The 21357-nt window shown below is 37.2% G+C and overlaps 1 protein-coding gene across 3 annotated transcripts in view; it reads right to left on the bottom strand.

The window, feature by feature from the left end:
• The window catches only part of Atl2 (atlastin GTPase 2), a 42567-nt gene that overhangs the window by 11032 nt on the left and 10178 nt on the right, over nt 1-21357 (bottom strand). For 2 of the 3 annotated variants that reach the window (XM_038317791.1, XM_038317793.1), the window contains exons 2-7: nt 13857-14101; nt 5063-5197; nt 4701-4805; nt 1776-1826; nt 1401-1457; nt 17-109 (exon numbers count right to left, since the gene is read on the bottom strand). In XM_038317791.1, coding sequence (XP_038173719.1) covers nt 17-109; nt 1401-1457; nt 1776-1826; nt 4701-4805; nt 5063-5197; nt 13857-14101 — 686 coding nt within the window. The remainder of the gene's footprint in view (nt 1-16; nt 110-1400; nt 1458-1775; nt 1827-4700; nt 4806-5062; nt 5198-13856; nt 14102-21357) is intronic. The other variant, XM_038317792.1, reaches the window with a different exon arrangement.

The following is a 21357-nucleotide window of genomic DNA, read 5'->3' as shown; positions in this document are numbered from 1 at the left end:
AGGAAATGGGGCTTACCTGCAATCTCTTTTCAAGGAATTGTTTTCCACCTTCCAAACCATATGAATGTTCATAAGGATAACTCCAATCTCGAATCAAAAACATTAAGGTCTACATATAGGAAAAAAATACAAATCACTTCTTACAAAATTCTAAGTTTACTGAAAACTTCCTTCTAACCTCTACAGTGAGTAGCTCTGTGAGTAGAACACATAACTGTCATTCTTGAGGTCCTGTGTCCAATCCCCAGCACCAAAAATTTAAAAATAAAAAGGGTTAGAGTAGCCAAATGGTTAGTATACTTTTCATATTTATAATAGCCCACTAAAGCAACTTCCCAACCCTTCCACCAACTAACCAACTCTACTTGAGAACCTCACTACACATAAAGCAATGATACTCAAAGCCAAAATGAACATAGGTATATCACCATAATTTTAAATCAATCTATATAACTAGAACAATTTCTGGATGGCTAATTCTACACTGTTAGATTTGGTACTAAAGAGACCATTTTCACAAATGTTTTATCCATACAACGTTTAAATTCTTGGCACTACTGACAATTTGACCCAGATAAGTACTTGTACAGGGCTGCCCTTCGAGTTATATTAAAGTTTCTGGCCTCTACGTTACATGTCAGGAACATTAACCTCCCCTCCCTCAAAACTGTGACAATTAAAAATATTCCCAGACACTATGTCTCCTAGGAGGATAAATTATTCTACATTAGAAAAACTGATATAATCCAAATATAGTATATTTCACCCATCTATACAAAAAGAAGCCATGATCTGCCCAATAGTTTCATAAGTGATTGTCTAAAACAGAAGTGCCAGATTTAAAAAAAAAGGCAAAATTAATGCAAGTCCACTAACATTGGAGTGACTATGAAAGCTGTCACACAGGATAACCCTCCCCGACAGCAAACACAGCACTCGTTCTCTACCACTCACTGCAGTCAACAATACGAATACAGCTTGCAAGCTAGCTGCCTCAAAAAATAAATAAACAAACAAACCACCCAAAGTTTTCCATATGAAATGAAGGATAGCAAGAAGACTTGACTTCAACTTGTAATACATTACAAAAAAGGAAACCATAACACTTTCTAATAGTTTATTATCAGGTGTAAAATAAATATGACATACTGTAAATTCTCTACTGTCTTAAATTCTGGAATTAACATCAACTAAGAGAAGTATCTCTCTGCCAAGTAGAAGTATTGCAAACTAATCTAGTTATTCCTTTTGTTTCCTGTCCTGTTGGGCTTCAACTATTAGTAAGCTGATGATGTATGCCAACAGTTTGCTTTGACTCCGGTACAAAATGAGTCTGTAATGCACTTGGGACTTGAAACTTCTCACTGTTATGTTTTTAAAGTGCTAAAACACTTTCTTACCTGAAATGGCTTCTGGTAGATCTCTTCCATTGCAAGTCTTCCATACTCTGTAAATAACTATCAAACCAAGTTATTTAAAATAATGCTGCCAAGGAGCCTGAAAGAAGTCATTTCTAACATGGTCTATATCAAAGTAGAAGTTGTTAATAAAACTATCCACATCAAGATAGTAGACTGTCAGAGTCTTTATCCTTATCTGAAAGTCAGGCATTTCACTGGCTAATGAATCAAGTTTATCAGAAATGTCCTCTAATTAAGCAACTAACCATTTCTTTAAAGCCATAAAAATTCAAAAATATAGATTTTTAAACATGAATTTACAATAAAGAAAGAATCAAGTTTTAATACTTCTGGCATATATTCTCTAAGACATACTTGTAAGTGTTGAAGATCATCTTCTTGAATATTCTGGGATAAATTATATACCTGTTAAAACAAAATTTATTCTGCTTTTATCAATGTTTTAATGAATATAAAATCCCTTATAATTAGAAGGGTTATTTTAGACAGTACAAATTAATCACTTAGCCACTATTTAACCAGTGCTACATGGAAAAGCATTTCTTAATACAAAGGAAGCAACAAACTAATAAAGACACACATATTCATGACCTAAGTGTATTATGCACTTTCTTTTCCTCTTTCTTGGTCTCTTTGTCATGGTCATTTTTAAAAGATAAGCTGAAACAGGTGTGATGATGCACTCCTGAAATTCTGACATTTGGGAGGTGGGGCAGAAGAATCAGGTAGCATCCAAGGCCACCCTGAACTACACAGTGAGGGGATGTGAAGGTAAAGATTGCTTCACTCATTGTCTAAGATGGTGAATGCAAGGGGCAAAACTTTTAGAAAAACACAGTTCTTCGTGGTACAGAATATAAATATTCATTCAGTAGGCTCTGAGTTTTTTGTTGTTTGGTTGGTTCTGTTTCGGGTTTTTAAAAAGGATTTCCCTACTTACCCCAGACTGACCTCAAACTTTTATAATTCTCCTGCCTTTGCCTCCCATGTGCTAAGATTTCAGAGTGCTGCAATTATTGGCATTCATCCTCACATGACACGGTCTCTTTTACTTGAACTGACACTACCAGGTCATGGAAACAAGTAAAAGGAACAGTAGGTGGCACTGTTGCCCTTTTTAAGAATTTTTGGAGGCTTTCCAAGACACAGCAGAACTCATAGTGGCTGTTCTGTGTACTCAGAACAAACTGGAGAGGGTTTGCTAGGCCCAGTCCTTTCATGACAGTGTTAGAAAAGAGCCAGGGCTGGCGCTGCAGTGATACCTGCAAACACAGCCTCTAAGGTAGAACTCAGTATCAGTAAACACAGTTGCTCCACAGAGAACAATTTGTTCTAACAACAGATAAGTGATAATCTAGGCAAACTTGAGAGTCATGAGTAAACACCAAAAGGGAATGCTTAGTCACTGGTTAATCCCAACAAGGTGTCTAAACTATAAAAAGCTAACAACAAAACCAATTTATTCTTATCCATGTGGGCCTAAACTTTTAGAACACGAGTGTAGATCCTTTACTATAAGAGGTAAAAAACAAAGAGAGATTGGTTCCTATTATCTTAGATCATTGGGTCTTGTACCCAATAAGTCCTAAGAATCTGTTGAAAAACTAAACAAGATCAATTTGCCATCCATCTACCAGTCCAAAAGAAAAATGTTTTCATCTCTTGTTATGTAGCCCAGGATGACCTCTAACTAACTTACTCTTGTTATGTAGCTCAAGAGTTCCTAACTCAGCTCCCCAAGTGTTGAGGTTACAGAAGCACACCACCATACCTAAAAGCCACAACTTAGAGAAGAAAACAACCTTCCAAAGTGTGTAGAAAGCAAACTGAAGGCTTAGACTGTGGCTCAGTGGGAGAGTGTTTGTTGGCATACATGACACCACAAATTGAATTCCATTACCATCACTCCTCACAAAAGTATGTATGTGTGTATGTGTATTACATATATATATATACACACACGCACATATATATAATATGCATTATCTCTTATAATATACAACAACTATACATGAGATAGGCAAGTTAAGTAAAAGCCTCATTTTATAGTCAAAAAAATGTCTCAGTAGTATAGGTTGTCCAAAACCAAATCTCCTACCATCAGAAAGTTATATAAACAAAAGAATAGCAACAAAGTATAGCTATAACAGGACTAGGCTGAAAAGAACCTCTCTTTACACCCAGTCTTCTTCCCACTCAGGTGCTTCAAGTTATGGAAGGAGGAGAAGGGGATGAGATGAGACTGCTTGTGTTCAGACATAACTAGATGCTTTGACAGTCTCTCCTATGAACTAAGAGATTTTAAGGACAATCTCTTGTCATACTCAGATACCCTTCCAGACATACTATTGCCAGCAGGATTTGAGAGACCATACTCCAATCATTAATTTTTGAGCCAGGAAGTTACCAACCACAAATGATCCCCCCCACAAAAAGGAATACAAAATAATGTATGTCAGCACTCTAGATTATACAGAGATAATCTATTTTGAAGAAAGGAGAACTTGGTAGAACAAGTACAATTAAGAGTGTGAGCAACACACACGGCAATATCCCTTTCTAAACCAAACCAGTGCTATAAATTCCTAGCTATCACTTGTGTTTCTAAATTAAATATTAATTCTTGTTGGGTGTTGGTGCACAACTTTAATCCTATACTCAGAAGGCAGAGGCAGGCCGATCTCTTATGAGTTCAAGGCCAGTCTGGTCTACAGAGTGAGTTCCAGGACAGCTAGGGCTACACAGAGAAACCCTGTCTCAAAAAACCTAAGTAAATATTAATTCTTAATATTTTTATTTATTTTAGTTCAAATAATCAAGAATAGCCAAAGACACCAAACAGAAAATTACATTGCTATCTCAAACTGCACTGGATGAACACATACCCAATAAACCAGTAGCATAAACTGGACATAATGGGTTGTTGATTTTTTTTTTTTTTTAAATGAAGACACAGTTGGTAGGAAGGTGGGGAGATCTGGGAAGAGTTGGGGAAACAGAGTAAGTATAATCAAAATACTTTTCTATTAGTAAAGAACTAATAAAATATTGCTTCTATGATAAAAAAAAATAAAGCAAAGATGGCTCACTTCACCCTTTATATCTATGTGAAGTATTTAATTTTACACCGAGCCAGAAAAGCACACACAGATGTAAATAATGAATAAGAAGTATAGCTAGCTCTCTTTAACTTCGAATCCATTTTTCTTCAATCAAAAGCATTTGCAGATGTTCCACAAAGGTAGGATTGAACGAACTGGTCACAGCACATACTCTCACCTGGACAGAGCTAGTCATAGTGCTCAGAGCAAACACTGTCGCACAGTCTTTAATCGTTGATTGGCTATCAAAGGCACCCTGGGTATCCATTAGCAGCACAGCTACCTAGGAATTTGAAAGTTTAAAATACTTAGTACAATGATCACCGAAAACAACAACAAAAAAAAAAAAAACCCACACATTAAATGATAAAAGTTCAAAACAATAATTAAATCAAGAAAAGTATATATTATACATCTTAACACACTAATCATTAAAGTACCTATTTATTAATAGTTTTGTGTTATTGTAAATTTTAATGCCAGAAAATTGCTCTTGAAAAAAATGCAGGAGAAAATAGCGAAGTATAAGTAGAAATTTACTTTTGTTCCATCAGGTCTGTCAATCACAAATACTTCATTCCAAACTTGTATGCCTGTTGTTTCTCTTTCACAGCCACCTCGCCATGTGAAGCCAGTCAACGGTTCATTGTTTCCACCAATCCACCTTTGAGAACCCTGTTAAAATCAAAGACAAATGTAAAATAAACACACCAAAATTAGGAACTGTAAAACTTTAACAGAGGAGGAGGCTATGGCCAGCACCACACAAACAGTTCGCTCCCATGCAGAGCACTAGTCTCCTTCAATCAGCCTGTCAAACTGTCCAAGATTCACTCCTGACTTCGACGTGCATGGGACTGCACACACCCACTCTTCCCCTGTGGGGAAGCTCGTCTATGTTTAAAGATCATAAAATACAGGAACTAGCTATTTTAATATCTTGTACAGAACAGTAAAACCACCAAGTTCCAGACAGCAAGACTGTCAAAACAGTAGCCCTCTCCTAGAATAGTATACACAAAACACTTCACACTGCTGGGGCTGTCCTTTAAAAATAACCAAGACTTGTCTGGAACCTGATTCTAGCAATCTGGTTAGGTGGGGGCGGGGGGGAAGTCTTTTTATGAAGCAAACAGATACTAAACCCAAATCCTCCTCCCTATGAGATAGCATTAAATGGGCATACGCATTTTTCTTTTAAAATATTTTTTCATACACTATATTCTGACTATGGTTTCTCCTCCCCAATCTCCTTCCAGAGCCTCTCCACCTCTTTACCCATCCCACCCCATGCCTTCTTTCTCTCTTTAGAAAACAAACAGGCAAATACAAATTATAATTTTAAAAAAGAAAACAGGAAAAACATCAGAAAAGACATTTTGTGTGCAAGAATAATATAATTGAGTGTTTATCTATTAGATGCCTAAACAGTAGTGATGGAATGCTTAGTACACATACAAAGGGACAGATACAGCAACACCACCAAGCGTCTATGGGTACTTTGGGGTTCATAATACTATTCTCTTTATTTTGGAGTGTGTTTGAGAACTTTTCTGTGATAAAATATCTAGGCATTGGAAATTTAGCTTACTGGGTGGGGGTAGGATGGGTGGGTAAGGGAGGGTGTGCAGGTAATATCTTTTAACTCAAGTCACAGGGCTACAATTACCATAATCATATAGTATGGAACTGGGGTATAGTTCAAGGAGAGAGCACTTGCCTATATACATAAGGCCTTGCCTAGGTTTAATGGCCACCACCCTAAATAAATATTATAGATACAAAGTTAGTATACTACAATGTAAGATGTTGAGTTGTTAAATATGTGATGTAAATGGCTAATTCCGCCATATGTCAAGATGCCCACATTTTTAAGTCCTTTATTTCAAAGAAAATATTCTTTGTTTCAGAAATCTTCTTCTCCACCAAGACAAGGTTTCTCTGTATTGCCCTGACTGTCCTGGAACTAGTTCTGTAAACGATGCTGGCCTCGAACTTAAAGATTCTCCTGTCTCTGCCTCTCAGTGCTGGAATTAAAGGTGTAGGTGGTGTGGGTTACCACTTCCCAGCTCAGAAATATTTCTAAGAAACTTGAATCTCTAATCCAAAATGGATTACAAAACACAAAATAGGGGGAGAGATATATTTAAGACAAGATCAATGAGGAATGATGTAATTTATGAAGGCACATATAAGGTAGACAAATAAAACACCTAAACAGCATCTACTGAGAAAACACAGCCTTGAACTTGAATCCGTCGATTACTATCCCACAGTACTCCATTCCCAATATTATAAAATTCTCTTGCACCCCACTCACTGCCCTCCCTTCTCGATACTCTAACTTGGCCCCTCATTCCTGCTGGTTACAAGGACTCTACACCACACAACGACGTTTGGACTTGTGTTTCACAAGGCACCCTTCACAGGTCAGAAAATCAGTGATGCCCAGACAACACGAGCAGTCTGGCCCCACTCTACAGTTCAGACATTCCAACTGAACCCTGTGTATTCATGTCATTTATCTTCACAAGAAATGTCTCTGTCTCCTGAAAAGCTATCTATGGCTTCCACATACCCATAAGGCCATCTGGAGATCTGCTTGACAAAACAGCACATCTTTCACTTTTCTAATCTATGCTCTCAATATTCCACAGATCCCAACACAAGCAATACACATACCTCCTGCTTCTAACACATCAAAACAATCAGATAACCCTACACACACACACACACACACACACACACACACACACACACAGAGTTTAGCACATCTATATCTTCTCCTGCCTAGGCTCAAAAACTTTTTGGCACTGTGGAGGAATAAAATGTCGTATGTAAGAAATTATTGCTCACTACCCCACAATGTCAAAGGATCTGGTATCAGATAGGTTCTTTCCCACAATGTCCAACCTACATAGTAAAAAGACTCTGTTCTCAGAGGATATTTTTATTCAATATGTTGTCTAGTTTCTCTGTCTCCTATATGTGAATACAAGTTCATGAAAACTGAAGTTTTATTTCATTCAGCCTGGCTTATAAGAAAGCTCTAAGAATATAAAAAATTTACTTGTAAAATTCAATGTTTTCTTTGGAATATGGGTATCAAGTATAAAAGGAATGTGATTTTCTATTTCTAGAAATAAGGAAAAACAGTAAAAAATAAATTTTAAAAGATGACAAAAATCATAGACCTATAACATGCTTATAAACCCCAATCTTCAAAGAAACTAAAATGAATTAGTGTATCACAGAAATTTATCACTATATATAATTTCTTCTTAGTTCACTCTATGGCAATTACTTTTTAAATGCTAAGTTAATTTTCTAGTAAAAAAGAAAAGTATATCAGGAATCCTAGATAACCAAATTCTCAAACACATAAAATCTACTACTTCTCTAATATACTGAACACTGAAGGCTTTTTTTTTTTTTTTTTTTTTTTTTTTTTTTTTTTTTTTTCGAGACAGTGTTTCTCTGTGTAAAAACCCTGGCTGTCCTGGTACTCACTTTGTAGACCAGGCTGGCCTAGAACTCAGAGATCCACCTGCCTATCCCTCCCAAGTACTGGGATTAAAGGTGTGCACCACCACAGCCCTACCTGGACAACAAATATTTACCAATTTTCTACCAGTTATAAATCTAGAGTTATCTAAATGAACAAAACATTCTTGCCCACAAAGCATTCTAGTAGGTTCTAGAAGCTGCAATGCTTTTAGCAGACCCTATTTATTCCCAAAACTTATTAAAAGCCAACCTAGGGACTCAAAAAACACTAATCTGGTACCATTTGCTACTGTTTCAAAACCCTAATTCCCAACCTTGTTCCTTATGGGAGGAAATAAGATCTTTCCAGTGAATCTCAGCTGCAAAAGGCAACCTACAGTCATCTGGACTTTAAGTGTCCTCAAACAAACAATACAGTTCTAATCCAAGCCTGACATACATAATACAATTTATCAACAACAAACTCTACCTAAAGAGTATGAAATTCATATCTCTCCTATGAAAAGGTAACAAAGCAGAGCAGCAGCTAAGTGAACTTCACAGCATCCCAGTTTCTTTTCGCCAGCAAGCTAAGTCCTTTCAAGATGGTGAGGCTGGAATCTAAGAGCCCTAAGTCATCACACTCAGCAGTGAAAAGACAAAGGAGGTGGAAGGAAGATGTTCCCTCACTACAAAGCATTTCCCACAGAAATAATCAAATCTTAATCTATAAAGCCCAAGTAGCAGACAGAACATGGAGGAGTGTGCACACTTTATTCACCTGCTGTAGGACAGTATTTCCCAGGGAAATTAGGAACATTCTAAACCGTTTAATACGCTTGTTACCCATGCACCCAAACTGCCCCATGTCCAACACTCCTCTATTCTGGGGCTGGACAAATACAAAGTATATGAATGACTCTGGTCACAAACTCAGGACACTAGACAATTATTCTAATGACCTGATTACATTCTAAAGAGGAATTTAAGTCAGTCTGTTTTTAAAGCTCATCTTGGAAAGTGCCTGAGACCATGAAGATACTCAACTAAGTCAAGTAAACCAGATACAAAGCAAATATAAACACTGTATGATTTCTACAAGCGGGAAAATGGGTTAGTACCTTCAAGTCTCTAACCTTCAATCCAGAAAGAAGATGGCAACTGCTACAATGTGACTGAACTTAATGCCACTGAACTGTACACTTGAAAAGGGTTAACACAGTGACACTATGGGTCGCGTTTTTGGGGGGAAAGTGCCCCAAGGGCTGCTAGAATGAAAGGGGAGACAGTCCCAGTTACTGAGTTGTCGTCTGACATCTGACATGGCAATTTCACTTCCATCCTGCAATGGACTTTCAGTTTCAGCCTCATTTGTAAAAACTGAAGTCTTTACAAGTCCTAAAAGAAAATATGTCAAACACAAAATCATGACTTTTTTCCTTAAACAAAACAAAACAAAAACAAAAACAAAAAACCTGAGTTCACAAGCAAAATACCACCTCAAAACCTGAGAGGCCAAGAAGTGCCCACAAGCGAAGCTCCCCGGCAGGAGCAGACTAGACTGAATTAGGAAGCCTGGAGGTAGACCCCATGCTTGTATAGGCTTTGCTCACAAAACTCCAAAGTTCTCAGGGACAATTGGAAGAAAACAGTCATTTTTAAATTCACTAGGAGGAAAATGATGGTTTTCAATTACATATACCCAGAATAGTCCTTGTGACAAAGGCCTGCCTTGCTGGGCAGACTAACCTAACGGAGATTTATGTGGAACTGGGAAGGCACAGTTAGCCAATTTCACCCCCCTCTATCTTCTTGTCTAGGGTATGGAGTAGGTAAGGAATGAGAAATGAAGGACCCACACTCAGGAGACTGGAACAGGAGAATCAATGAACATTCAAGGTTAGGCTGGGGTAGATAGCAAGACCCTATCTCAAAAAAATAAAAATAAATAAAATTTTAAAAAATTAATAAAGGTCATAGAGAGTCATCGTCCTCATCATGACAAAAGGTACAGAAAAGGCAGTTGACAAAGACCTACATCCCTTTATGGTAAGAGCCTCAAAGAACCCAGAAATAGAAAAATTCCAGTATAATAAAGCCCACATAAAACAAACCTGCAGACAATATTATACTAAATTAGGAAAAACTCAAAACATTTCTTCTAAAATCAAAATTGGACAAGCGTGTCCCCTACCTTCATTCTTATTCAATACAGCCCTTGATCAGTTAACTAAATCAGTAAGAGAAAGGGGCAAGATGAAAAGGAAGAAATCAAGTTATTTCCATTTGTAGACAACATGTTCTTATACATGGAAGACCCTGAAGACTACCAGAAAACTCTTAGGACTGATGAACACCTTCCGCAAAGTAGCCTGAAGCAAAAATCAACATAAGCAACTTTTCATACAATGACAAATATGCTGAGAAGCAATCAGGAAGACAGCAGCTTCAAAAAAAAAAAACCTTAAGAATAAATAAAATCAAAGAAGTAAAATTACCTCTATAGTAAAAACTTTTAAACACTGGAGAAAGAAATTAAGATAACATTAGGAGACAAAGATCCTGCTCAGTCATTAGCATAAGATAGTGAAAAACCAATATAATCATCAGACTCAATATAATCATTATAAAAATTCTAATGATGGGAAAGAAAACCAAGGACAGACAACTGGAATTGTGTGAAATTAAAAATCTTCTGAACCACAGGAGACAGTGAAATTTAAAAAAAAAAAAAAAATCACTCTGCAAACAAAAAGTGGAGTTTTAAGGAAACCCAAGACAACGGAAGAGAGTCGAGAAATGAAAGCACATAGTCCCACAGCTAGAGGCCTCCTTTCAGCTAGATTAACAAAAACTTCACACCAAAACCCTAAATCTCTGAAATGTCACACCTGGTTTTCAGACATCCAAATTTAAAATACCACATGACACGGGTATCATTTTTTTATATTACCCAAAAATACAGTACATATATTCTGAAGCTTAAACGTGAAAAAGTATCTCAAATGCTACAATGAAAGAACGTTTCCCAGCAATTCATGATTTGCAATCAAAGGAGCCCCACTTAAAACATTATACTAAGGATATCAATGTTCTGTAAATTCTCTATCTCATCCATTCCTAACTTCTTTAACTTCAGCAATACGTAACAAAATTCTGTTGGCTGAAATCACTCACACTAATTTAGGCTATCTATATAAAAACATATAGAAGGCTGGATAATTAATTCCAGCTCCAAAATCAAGATCTCAGGGAAGGAAGGGAAGAAAATAGCCCAGAGCCCACTTAACATCAGCATTTAATCTTCATTTGCATTTGCAGAAGAAAGGAGAGAGACTAACACTAAGATAACCTACTTCATTTTCAAAGAAGGTGATTCATACAAGCAGCAGACTAAAAATTATTAAGGTCAAAGCAAATCAAATATCCATCAACAGGTAATATGTAAAGTATATTTTAATCATGTTGTGAAACACCAAGAATGAGTTATATTGCTGCATGCAGAAGTATGAATGCATCCGACACTTACAAAGTTACTGAAATAAGGCAATAGTTACCTACAGCACAATTTCATTCAAATCTAGAAAGGAACAGATGGGAAGAGGCTCAGAACAGTTTTACTTTGGGATAGTGGTCATGAAGGTGTACATACATATACAAAGTTTCATCAAGCTATACACTGTAGATTTATCTTTCAGTTCGTAAATCATACTTAAATCTTAAGGAAAATGTATTTATCTGAACTATCAGTAGAAACATGAGAGTATATACATACTCTGAAGGGGGAAATCAACCATTTCCTATTATCACCACCAATTTTGTCTTTGGTTGCATGATTTAATTTCCTCTTATATAACTCACTACACATTAAAGTGAGTGTCATGTCTCCTTTACCTACATTTCATAGGAGAAGCATGACCTTCCACTAAATCAGTATGTTATCAACAAAATAAAAAAATCAGAGACTGTCTAATGCAATTTTTGGTTACCAAAGGAAGGCGACTTTTACCATTATACACAAAACCTTCCAACTGACAGTTAAGAAAGCTACTTCAACTCAGAAGCCACTAAGTAGGTATGTAACCCTACTTGAGCCATTCTGTGACTACAGAACCTCCTGCAGTAAAGGGAAAGTTTAGTCCTGTGATTCTGAACACATAATAAATGAGAGCTGTTTCTCCCCTCTGGACATCATTGATTACCCAGAGGCGCATAAATGTTACCTAGGAAGAAACCTTTTATTATTTCTAGACAAGTAATCTAAGTTTCCTTCCCATTCCAATACTCCACTTACTATCTCTGACCTATCTAGAATCAAAGGTATTTGAAGTTCACAGTTCACAGAGGTATACTACAAAAAAAGTTAATTTACGGAATTAGAGAACATCACACTATAGAAGATCTTTATTGACTTGAAATGAACAGATTTAAAAAACGAAACAGTATTATGTCACTATTCATACATTTCAGTAATTCAGAAAAAAAACCTTAAATAGAAAACTTTAAAATAACAGCTTTCTTAACTGGCTAAATACCATAAAATACTGTTCACTAACTAATATGAACTACATTTTTGATAGAAAGGTACATTTAAGAACACCTGAAGAGATTCAAATGAAAAGAATTTACTGCAATGAACCAGTGAGAATATTTAGTTCCTTTCTTATTTCAAGACAGATGCACTATAAAGGTAAGCAGTCAGACAGGTGTTTAGATAATTATATAATTTAGCAAAGTGCTATTTCTAGCATCTTTATGTACCTTCTGAATGTCAAAGACCCCTGTAAAGCAAAACCACCTTAGTGTCCTACTCCAAAATGTCCCATTCAACCTTCTTGCTTCTGCTTCCCTCTGTTCAATGCTTAGCTGTTAGAAAAGCATTCTGATTAAAGTGAATCATCTCCCTCTACTTTTCTTCAGGGACGAAAGTCAAAGGCAGGGAGACAAAAAATAAAAAGTCCCATACCATCTAAAAGCGAGAATGTGTAGGAGGGAAATGCACCTACCCAAACATACCTACTAAAATTATTTTGGTAGAAGCTAGAGATATGCAATGGCGGGGGGGCCGGACTCCTGAGACTAAACTAGCAAATAAAATAAATAAAAAATCATACACGACTAAAAAGCATTATTAATAAGAATGCCTAAACGATTAAAGTAAGGAAGGGTACATAACAGTTCCAGATGTAGGAAAGCCTCTTATGAAAAGATCAGCCACAAATATGGCAATTCAAGGAACAGCATACATACTCTTAAAAACAAATAAGCAAAACTAGAGTATTATAGTATATTTGACTTACAGGAAGAGGTGAGGCTCAGACAACAATGGAAGCCACTCTAAAGAACTGAATTGTATCACTACAAATAACAATTTGAGGAATACAGATATACTTTTACAAAGGTCTCTATTTGTCTACTTCACATACCGTATGGCCAAAAAGGAAAATGTATAAAGAAATAACAAAGATGGGGGTTTCACAATAATTCAATGATCTTTGAAGGTATACTCGGATATTTGAGACATAGGTAGAAATTAAAAATATAATTCTAGGGAGGGGGAGGCTGGAGAGATGGCTCAGTGGTTAAGAACACTGGCTGCTCTTCCAGAGGTCCTGAGTTCAATTTCCAGAAACCACATGGTGGCTCACAACCATCTGTAATAAGATCTGGTGCCCTCTTCTGGCCTGCAGGCAAAAAAAAAAAAAAAAAAAAAAAATGCAGACAGAACACTATACACAAAATAAATAAATCTTTTTAAAAAAATAATTCTGGCCTCTGTCTTTTTTTTAAGTTGGCTGGAAAAATTTAAGTTGTATTAGTTGAGGTCAACTTAAAAGACGCTATTCACCTTGTTATACATATATCTAAGCATAAAGTCCAGGAGAAATGATTTTCCTTTCCGAAAAGCTCCTGCCACAGACACCACAACTATGTTAAGATCCCGAATGTGCTCCTGTAGCAGTATCTGCTCCAAGGCCTCTTCATCAAGCTCAAAGTTATGGTCATCTTCATGAGCAAGAACAATCTGCACTGGACATGGCTTCTTCATAACCTCATCTGAGTTTACTAGGTCATCATCTTCAAAATCCTCACCTAAAATTTAAAAAGAAAGAGACAGGTTACTTTAATCCCTACATTACCAACTTTGCCCTAAAGCACTTTGCAATACTCTCTCCCTGTAAAACATTTGAGAAAAGTTATAAGGGGCGAGGGGGAGGGGAGATGTTCAAGTTCCTCTGGATTTTTCAATCCTTTTAAAACGGCAAACACTATCAGTCAGATTTCCCATTTTATATACATCGAGATGGAGAAACATCTATGCTAGGTCAGCAACAACTGTCTGCAGCACTCTGCAAAGACCTTTCAGGACTTCAGGAACCCTGTAGTTAAACACAGACATTGGAAAAGTCAACTTCACCTGGTACTTCAGAGTCCAGCTCTCCTTGTATTCATCACCTAGACAATCACTCTCCACAGAACAAAGATTAAAGCAGACTAGTGATTTTCATTCTGAAATTTGAAAAGTAAAGCCAGGGCTCTAGAGAGTGCCCAAATATGACCCAATAAAGCTAATAAGTCCCAAATTCCAATTAAGACTTACATAAGCGCCCTTGCCAAAGCAAAGTACACAGGACTGTTTTAGTGGAGAAAGTCACTGAGAGGTCCACTGGGGCTTTTTCTCAAACACCATAGCCACAATTTAAGAATACACAGCTTCTATAAACAACCAGACCATCCTTGTGTTCACTACCACACAACATGAAAAGGTAACTTTTGCAGAAAGTTTTACTGAATAATGATGGAAAAATAACTACAGAAAATGTAAATGGAGACAACCACAAAAGTTTAGTTTTCTGTTGTTTAAAAAAAAAAACTAAAAGTATCAGGCCGGGTGGTGGTGGTGCACACCTTAATCCCAGCACTCAGGAGGCAGAGGCAGGGGGATCTCTGAGTTCGAGGCCAGCCTGGTCTACAAGAGCTAGATCCAGGAGTGGCTCTAGAAACTACAGGGAAACCCTGTCTCGAAAAAAACAAAAAACAAAAAAAAAAAAAAAAAAGAGCTAGTTCCAGGACAGGCTCCAAAGCTACAGAGAAACCTTGTCTCAAAAAAACCAAAAAGAAAAAAAAAAGCAAAAAAAAAAAAAACCTAAAAGTACCTAATAACTTCTGATATGTTTCTTTCTTAGCTTCTCTACCGTCCTCCTGATCCCATGTAGCAATTAGATTAACACTGGGACCTTATCAATGTTTCTATATCAAATATTTTAAGCCACACTGCTAGATTTCCATCGCCCAGCACTTTGGCAAAATGTCTAGCCACCCCAAACTCTGGCTCTTCTGGGTTCCAGGGCAACACGTGAGCCAACAAGCTCACCCTGGGACCTCAAGTCCCTGGTAACGAATGAAGTAAGTGCTGCATGATTACGTGATCTACACACACGGCAGCTACAGCTATGTAAGCCCCTGTGAGCATGCACTAGGCAGCCTTTAAAGGCTCTACTCTCTTTCAGTCCCTTAAAGAGGTAACTACTGCCTCCATGTCTCCCCTCCCCATCTCTCTCTCTCTTCTCTCTCTCTCTCTTCTCTCTCTCTCTCTCGCTCTCTCTCTCTCTCTCGCTCTCTCTCTCTCTCTGTCTTTGTCTCTCTGTCTCTCTCTCTCCATCTTTATCTCTCTCTCCTCCATCTCCCTGCACCAACTTCCTCAGGCCTGCTCACGTGTCTCTTTCTCTTAATAAACTCTTAAAGTGGGTTTCATTGTGTGTTTCGTGACCCATTCTCACTCACACCCGGTAATTTCACACACTCCCTTGAACCTGTCCACTAAGTATTAATTTTCACTCCAGGGAGACCTCTGATATCTACTGTGTTCCATGCAATGACTCTCCATTCTTTCATGAGAAGGGTTCATCTACTTAGTAGAACATTATTAGTCAACAATGAAACAACACATTGTCTACATAAACACCATCCACAGATCGGCACTTCTATCTATATAAAGTTTTTTATTTATTTTTTTGGGGGGGCAGGAGTTTCGAGACAGGATTTCTCAGTAGCTATGGAGCCAGTCCTGGAATTCACTCAGTAGACCAGGCTGGCCTTGAACTCAAAGAGATCTGTCCGCCTCTGCCTCCTGAGTGCTGGGATTAAAGGTGTGTGCCGCCACCACCCCAACTATTAATTAATATCTGACTTGCCTCCCCGCCATATCAAAAGTCATCTTTAACACTGTATGGCCAAATCAACATTATTTCAAAATGTGCTTCGAATGGTGATAATGCACTACAGAGAGCAAGTGAATCTGAAGAACTTTTGTAAGTAAAAGCAATCAACATTTAATTAAAGAGTGATTTATCATTTCCTTTTTCAGTAACATTTGGCTGCAGCCCGTTAGGATATTTGAATTCACAAAAGTTAGCTTTGCAGGACAGATACAGACAGTTAAAAATCCCAAGTTAAGAAATCATTAGGAAAGACCAGATAAGTGATATGTAAATTATGTGATTAAGTTTCCAAACTTAATCGGAGGTTAAAGTAAAATTCCCATATCCATGTCAGATCTTCCCTGTGTCTATTCTCATCTGTAAATGGCAACCACATGTCTCCCTCAGAAGGTTGTCATGAGTATGAAATGCGCTTAAGTAGTGTGGCACACAAGCAAGCACTATGGATATTTGCTACTAAGATAAAAATAGTTTAAAACATTCCAACAGGAACTTCTACAAAACACTTGACTTTCACTCAACCAGTGGCTATATACTAACATCACGAGATACTTATTGCTAAGACACAAATCGGGTGCCATCCTTAACATATATCCTTTCCTTTGGCCTTTAATACCTATTCCTCTCACTATCTTTTATCTCATTTATATCGTATTTAAATCATATTGGTCTTCATTAACACACTTGCTCCCCTCCCCAAAACTAATCCAACCTCCAAGAGACAACTAAATATATCTCTGCAATGATCTGTCCATCCCCAAGGCCCAGGCCATCTGGCCTTCCTGGTGTCCCTTCAGCAAAGAGACCTGCTTCCCACCTTAGACTCTTATCCTGTACAGAGGCCCCTGTATCTGTACAGAATGACCTTAGAATTTACAAAGCATCACTGTCAGCTCCTTCCAGACTGTCAGCTCAACAGCTACCTCCTCCGGGTAGTCTTTCTGGAACCACTCACTTATTCAAAACAACAACCCCTAAGAAAGGCATTCCTAAAGTGAGCACTATGCTCATTTCTAATCCCTTAGGGAGGAACAATTTCCTAACTACAGAGGGAAGAACTGAGCACAAGCAAATCTGAGTCCACAAATACTAAAGTAGTAGACTCGAGGCGGAGCACTAGAGGAAAGGCAGCCAGCAACCATAAGCCTTTAGGCAAGGGCAACAACAAACCTCTCAGGTGCAGGGAACACATCACTGTACAAGGCTCACCTGAGGCCTGCGACACAAGGCTGGAAGGGAAACTACCACCAGAAAGCAGGCCCTTTGGAATTCTGGCAGTGACAGACTGGAAAGATCTTACACATCAAACCTCAGGCTGAAAAACTAGAAAAGGGCCAATCAGAATTAAGGACCTTGTCCTCAAACAAGATCCCATCTAAGACAAGTCCAGACAGAGCCTAAAAACAAGGACTTGAAAAGATCTGTAGGATGCAGTTTTGAAATACAGTACAGGGGCAGGGGAATCAGCTACCTAAAGTGCTTTTCATGAAACAGGACCAGAGTTCAGAGGTCCAGAACATGGTGCAGACCGGAAATCTTAGCCTGAGGAGGAACCAGATGGATTATTCCTGGGGCTTTCTGGCCAGCAGGAACAGTCAAATCAGTGAGTTCCAGGTTCATGATGTATGCTCACACATAACACACACAAAGGAAATTTAATACAAACAATGCGGAGGGTCCTTCTCAGTTTTTTGAATATATAATCCCAAGAGTGAACCCTAATCTATCAATTCTGAATGATCATAAAATATCAACGAGGCTAATTTTAATTTATCAGAGCAAAAACTGAGTAAAAATCCAGACTCTATAATGTATAACATGATCAGTGAGTGATGTCATCTCAAAAAATAAGGTGAAGAAGAAATATCTGACATCAACCTCTGGCCTTCAAACACATATGTGCACACATATACACCAACTACATCACATACATAACCAGACACATAAAAAGGATATTTAGAATAAGCACAAAATGCTTGCCACACAAGTATTAGGAAGTAAGTCTGGATCGATGGATGGATGATGGATGGATGGATGGATGGATGGATGGATGGATGGATGATGGATGGATGGATGGATGATGGATGGATGATGGATGGATGATGGATGGATGGATGGATGGATGGATGGACGGACGCTAGGCACACATCTGTAATCCCAGCACTGGGAAAGCAATAACTAGATCACAGCCAGCCTAGATAAGCTGGTGAACTCCAGGTTCAGTAAGAGACCCTATCTCAAAAAATAAGGTAAATAGCAACTAAGAAAGATATCAACCACTAGCTTCTGTGTTCACATATGCTCTTGTGCATGAATGTGAATGCACATGCACAAGGGTGCACTCGCACACAAACATAAAACATCACACCAACAGAAATAAAATAAAAATCTAGAACTGAATAACATAATAAAATATTCACGGAGTAAACGTGGGAGATGGGAAGTGGCAGAGAGTTTGAGAACATCCAAGGACATACTCTAAGTAGCAAGAGGAAACACTAAGTCTCAGAGAAGCGTGGCACAACATCCAACATGTTGCTAAGAGTCCCAAAGGAGAACAGAGCTGAAAAAATAATTTTCAAAAGAACAGTGAAAGTGAAAATGTCATTTAATTTGTTTATAGAGTCTCGCAAACTCAGTATAACACTGAACTAAAACTCACTACTAGTTTTAAAATCCTGAAACTGTGCTTAGCCCAAATATATACTGCTGTTTTCTTTGCACAAATTTTCTTCAAATTTTGAATTTTTTTTACTTCATTATCTCAGTTTTTTAAAAAAGGTAAATCATATCAAATGTCAAACCGTTTAAAAGTAAACCAATAGTCACTCTGGAACTGTACAAAGCTATTTTAAACTTTGAAAAGTAAGAAATGAAAGAACGTAAGTTATCTTCCAGCCTCAGCCAATCATATCAGCAAAGCACAACTGTGCAGAACAAGATGTCCCCACTGAAGGAGTGGATCTCTAGGTTAGTGTAATCACCAGTCATTCCTATTAAAGCTGACAGGTTGATTAATGTGGAAAACATCATAGGATGCTTATCAGCATACACAAGAAACCCAAAAAACACTGAGCCAAAGTAATAAATTTTTAGACATACTTTAATCTGTAATCAATAAAACACTTAAATACTGGAAAGTAAATTCTCAAAGGAGTAAAATTTTAGTGTAAAGTATGAGAGACCGAGGGAGATAAAAGATTAACAAGTGCCATTAAAGATATACTACAGAGTTTTTCAGTAATATACCTAGAAGTTAAAAGGGAATTGCTATTGAGAATATCATCAACAAAATAAGAATTTCTCATGAAATGAATACATTATGCTAAGCTACAATGCCAAAAAAAAAAAAAGAACAATGAATGGTTTCAAAGAAATTTTATCTGAATTACTAGATTCTCACTAAAAGGAATTCATCAATAAAATACTTTCAAAATGGGGGGAAAAGCAAATTCCAGGCCAGAGCTGTTACAGAGAAACACTGTCTCGAAAAACAAACAAAAAGGGGGAATTAAACATTTAAAGGAAAATGCTTGTTCTCTGATATTTACTATAAAGTTTTAGCACATTAACAAAAAAATGACCAGTTATTAATTAAGAAATAATCCTAAAATTTTGAGGTTGGTAGTCCTCCCAAGTTGCTAAAATCTATCAAGGAAAGGGTATTTCCTTTCCTTGATAGATTTTATTTTTTTAAAATATTTATTTATTTATTATGTATACAATATTGTGTCTGTGTGTATGCCTGAAGGTCAGAAGAGGGCACCAGACCCCATTACAGATGGTTGTGAGCCACCATGTGGTTGCTGCGAATTGAACTCAGGACCTTTGGAAGAGCAGGCAATGCTCTTAACCGCTGAGCCATCTCTCCAGCCCAATAGATTTTATTTTATTCCTAGGAGAGCTTTAAAAGATGTAAACACCTCGATCAATTTAGTCAATCTAGTTAAGAAGCTTCGTTATTACTAAAAACATAATCATTACTCAATATGCTTTGATTTTAAAAAATGACTGCCAAATATTTTTCCAACCATCATTTATTTTCAAATTAAATAACATGTAACACAGAACAAAATAGATTTCCTAAAAGAATCTCAACTAAAAACAATACATTTACAGGAACCAATAATCTGACTTAAACCTGTTCATTGTTAGTTGAGGGGCTAGAGAGATGGCTACAGGTCTGAACACTGGCTGCTCTTTCAGGGGAGCCATGTTAGAATCACAACCAGGCGGCTCACAACCATCTGGAACTCCAGCTCCAGGTGATCCGACAACTTCTGGCTTCACTTCCACAGATAGCAGGCACCAAAGTGGTGCACAGACACACATCAGACAAAACAGCCATACACATAAAATAAAAGTAAAGATTATTTTTAAAAAGGAAAGAAAAATAAAATTCACTAACAGTTGGCTGACAAAAAAAAGGTACTCACTAGTATGAAAGACTGAAAAGGATCATCTTTAAAATCAAATCCATCGAAATGCCTTCAAAGAAAAAAACTAGATACAGAGAGCTTCACTAGTTAATTATGCCAAACATTTAAGGAAACAAAACCAATTCTAAAGACTCTTCTAGGAGAGAAGGAAAAGGAATTCTTCCCAATACACCTTATGAAGCCAAAATTATTTCTGATATCAAAATCAGACAAAGACAACGATAGAAAACAAAAGTGTAAATCAATATCCCTCAGAAGTAGACATCAGAATCTAATATTCAGAATAAACAGGAACTCTTACTTAAATAAGGACTATTTTTAAATACACAGGACATTTCTACCATACAATTCGAAGAAGATACACAAATAGTAAACTGGTGCAGGAAAAGACACAATGCTATTAAGTGTTAAGAAAATATAAATTAACAACACAGCAAAATGCTGCTGCAGAAGAGCTATCATTAAAGACCAACAGAAATACCTATTGGCAATCATACCCCAGGTAGCTAGAGAAGTAAGAACATATGACAATAAAAGACTTAAGTACAAATATTCACAGATTTATTCATAATATCCAAAAATCTGGAAATGACCCAAATGTTTGTTCACATACTAGAAAGTAAACAAATTATGTTAAGTCTGTAAAACAAATGGCTACTTGGCAATGCAAGAAATGGATCATATACAT

Source organism: Arvicola amphibius, chromosome 2 (assembly GCF_903992535.2).
Source record: "Arvicola amphibius chromosome 2, mArvAmp1.2, whole genome shotgun sequence".
In the NCBI taxonomy this organism is placed as follows: Eukaryota; Metazoa; Chordata; class Mammalia; order Rodentia; family Cricetidae; genus Arvicola; species Arvicola amphibius.
This window is presented reverse-complemented; position numbering and strand designations above follow the sequence as displayed.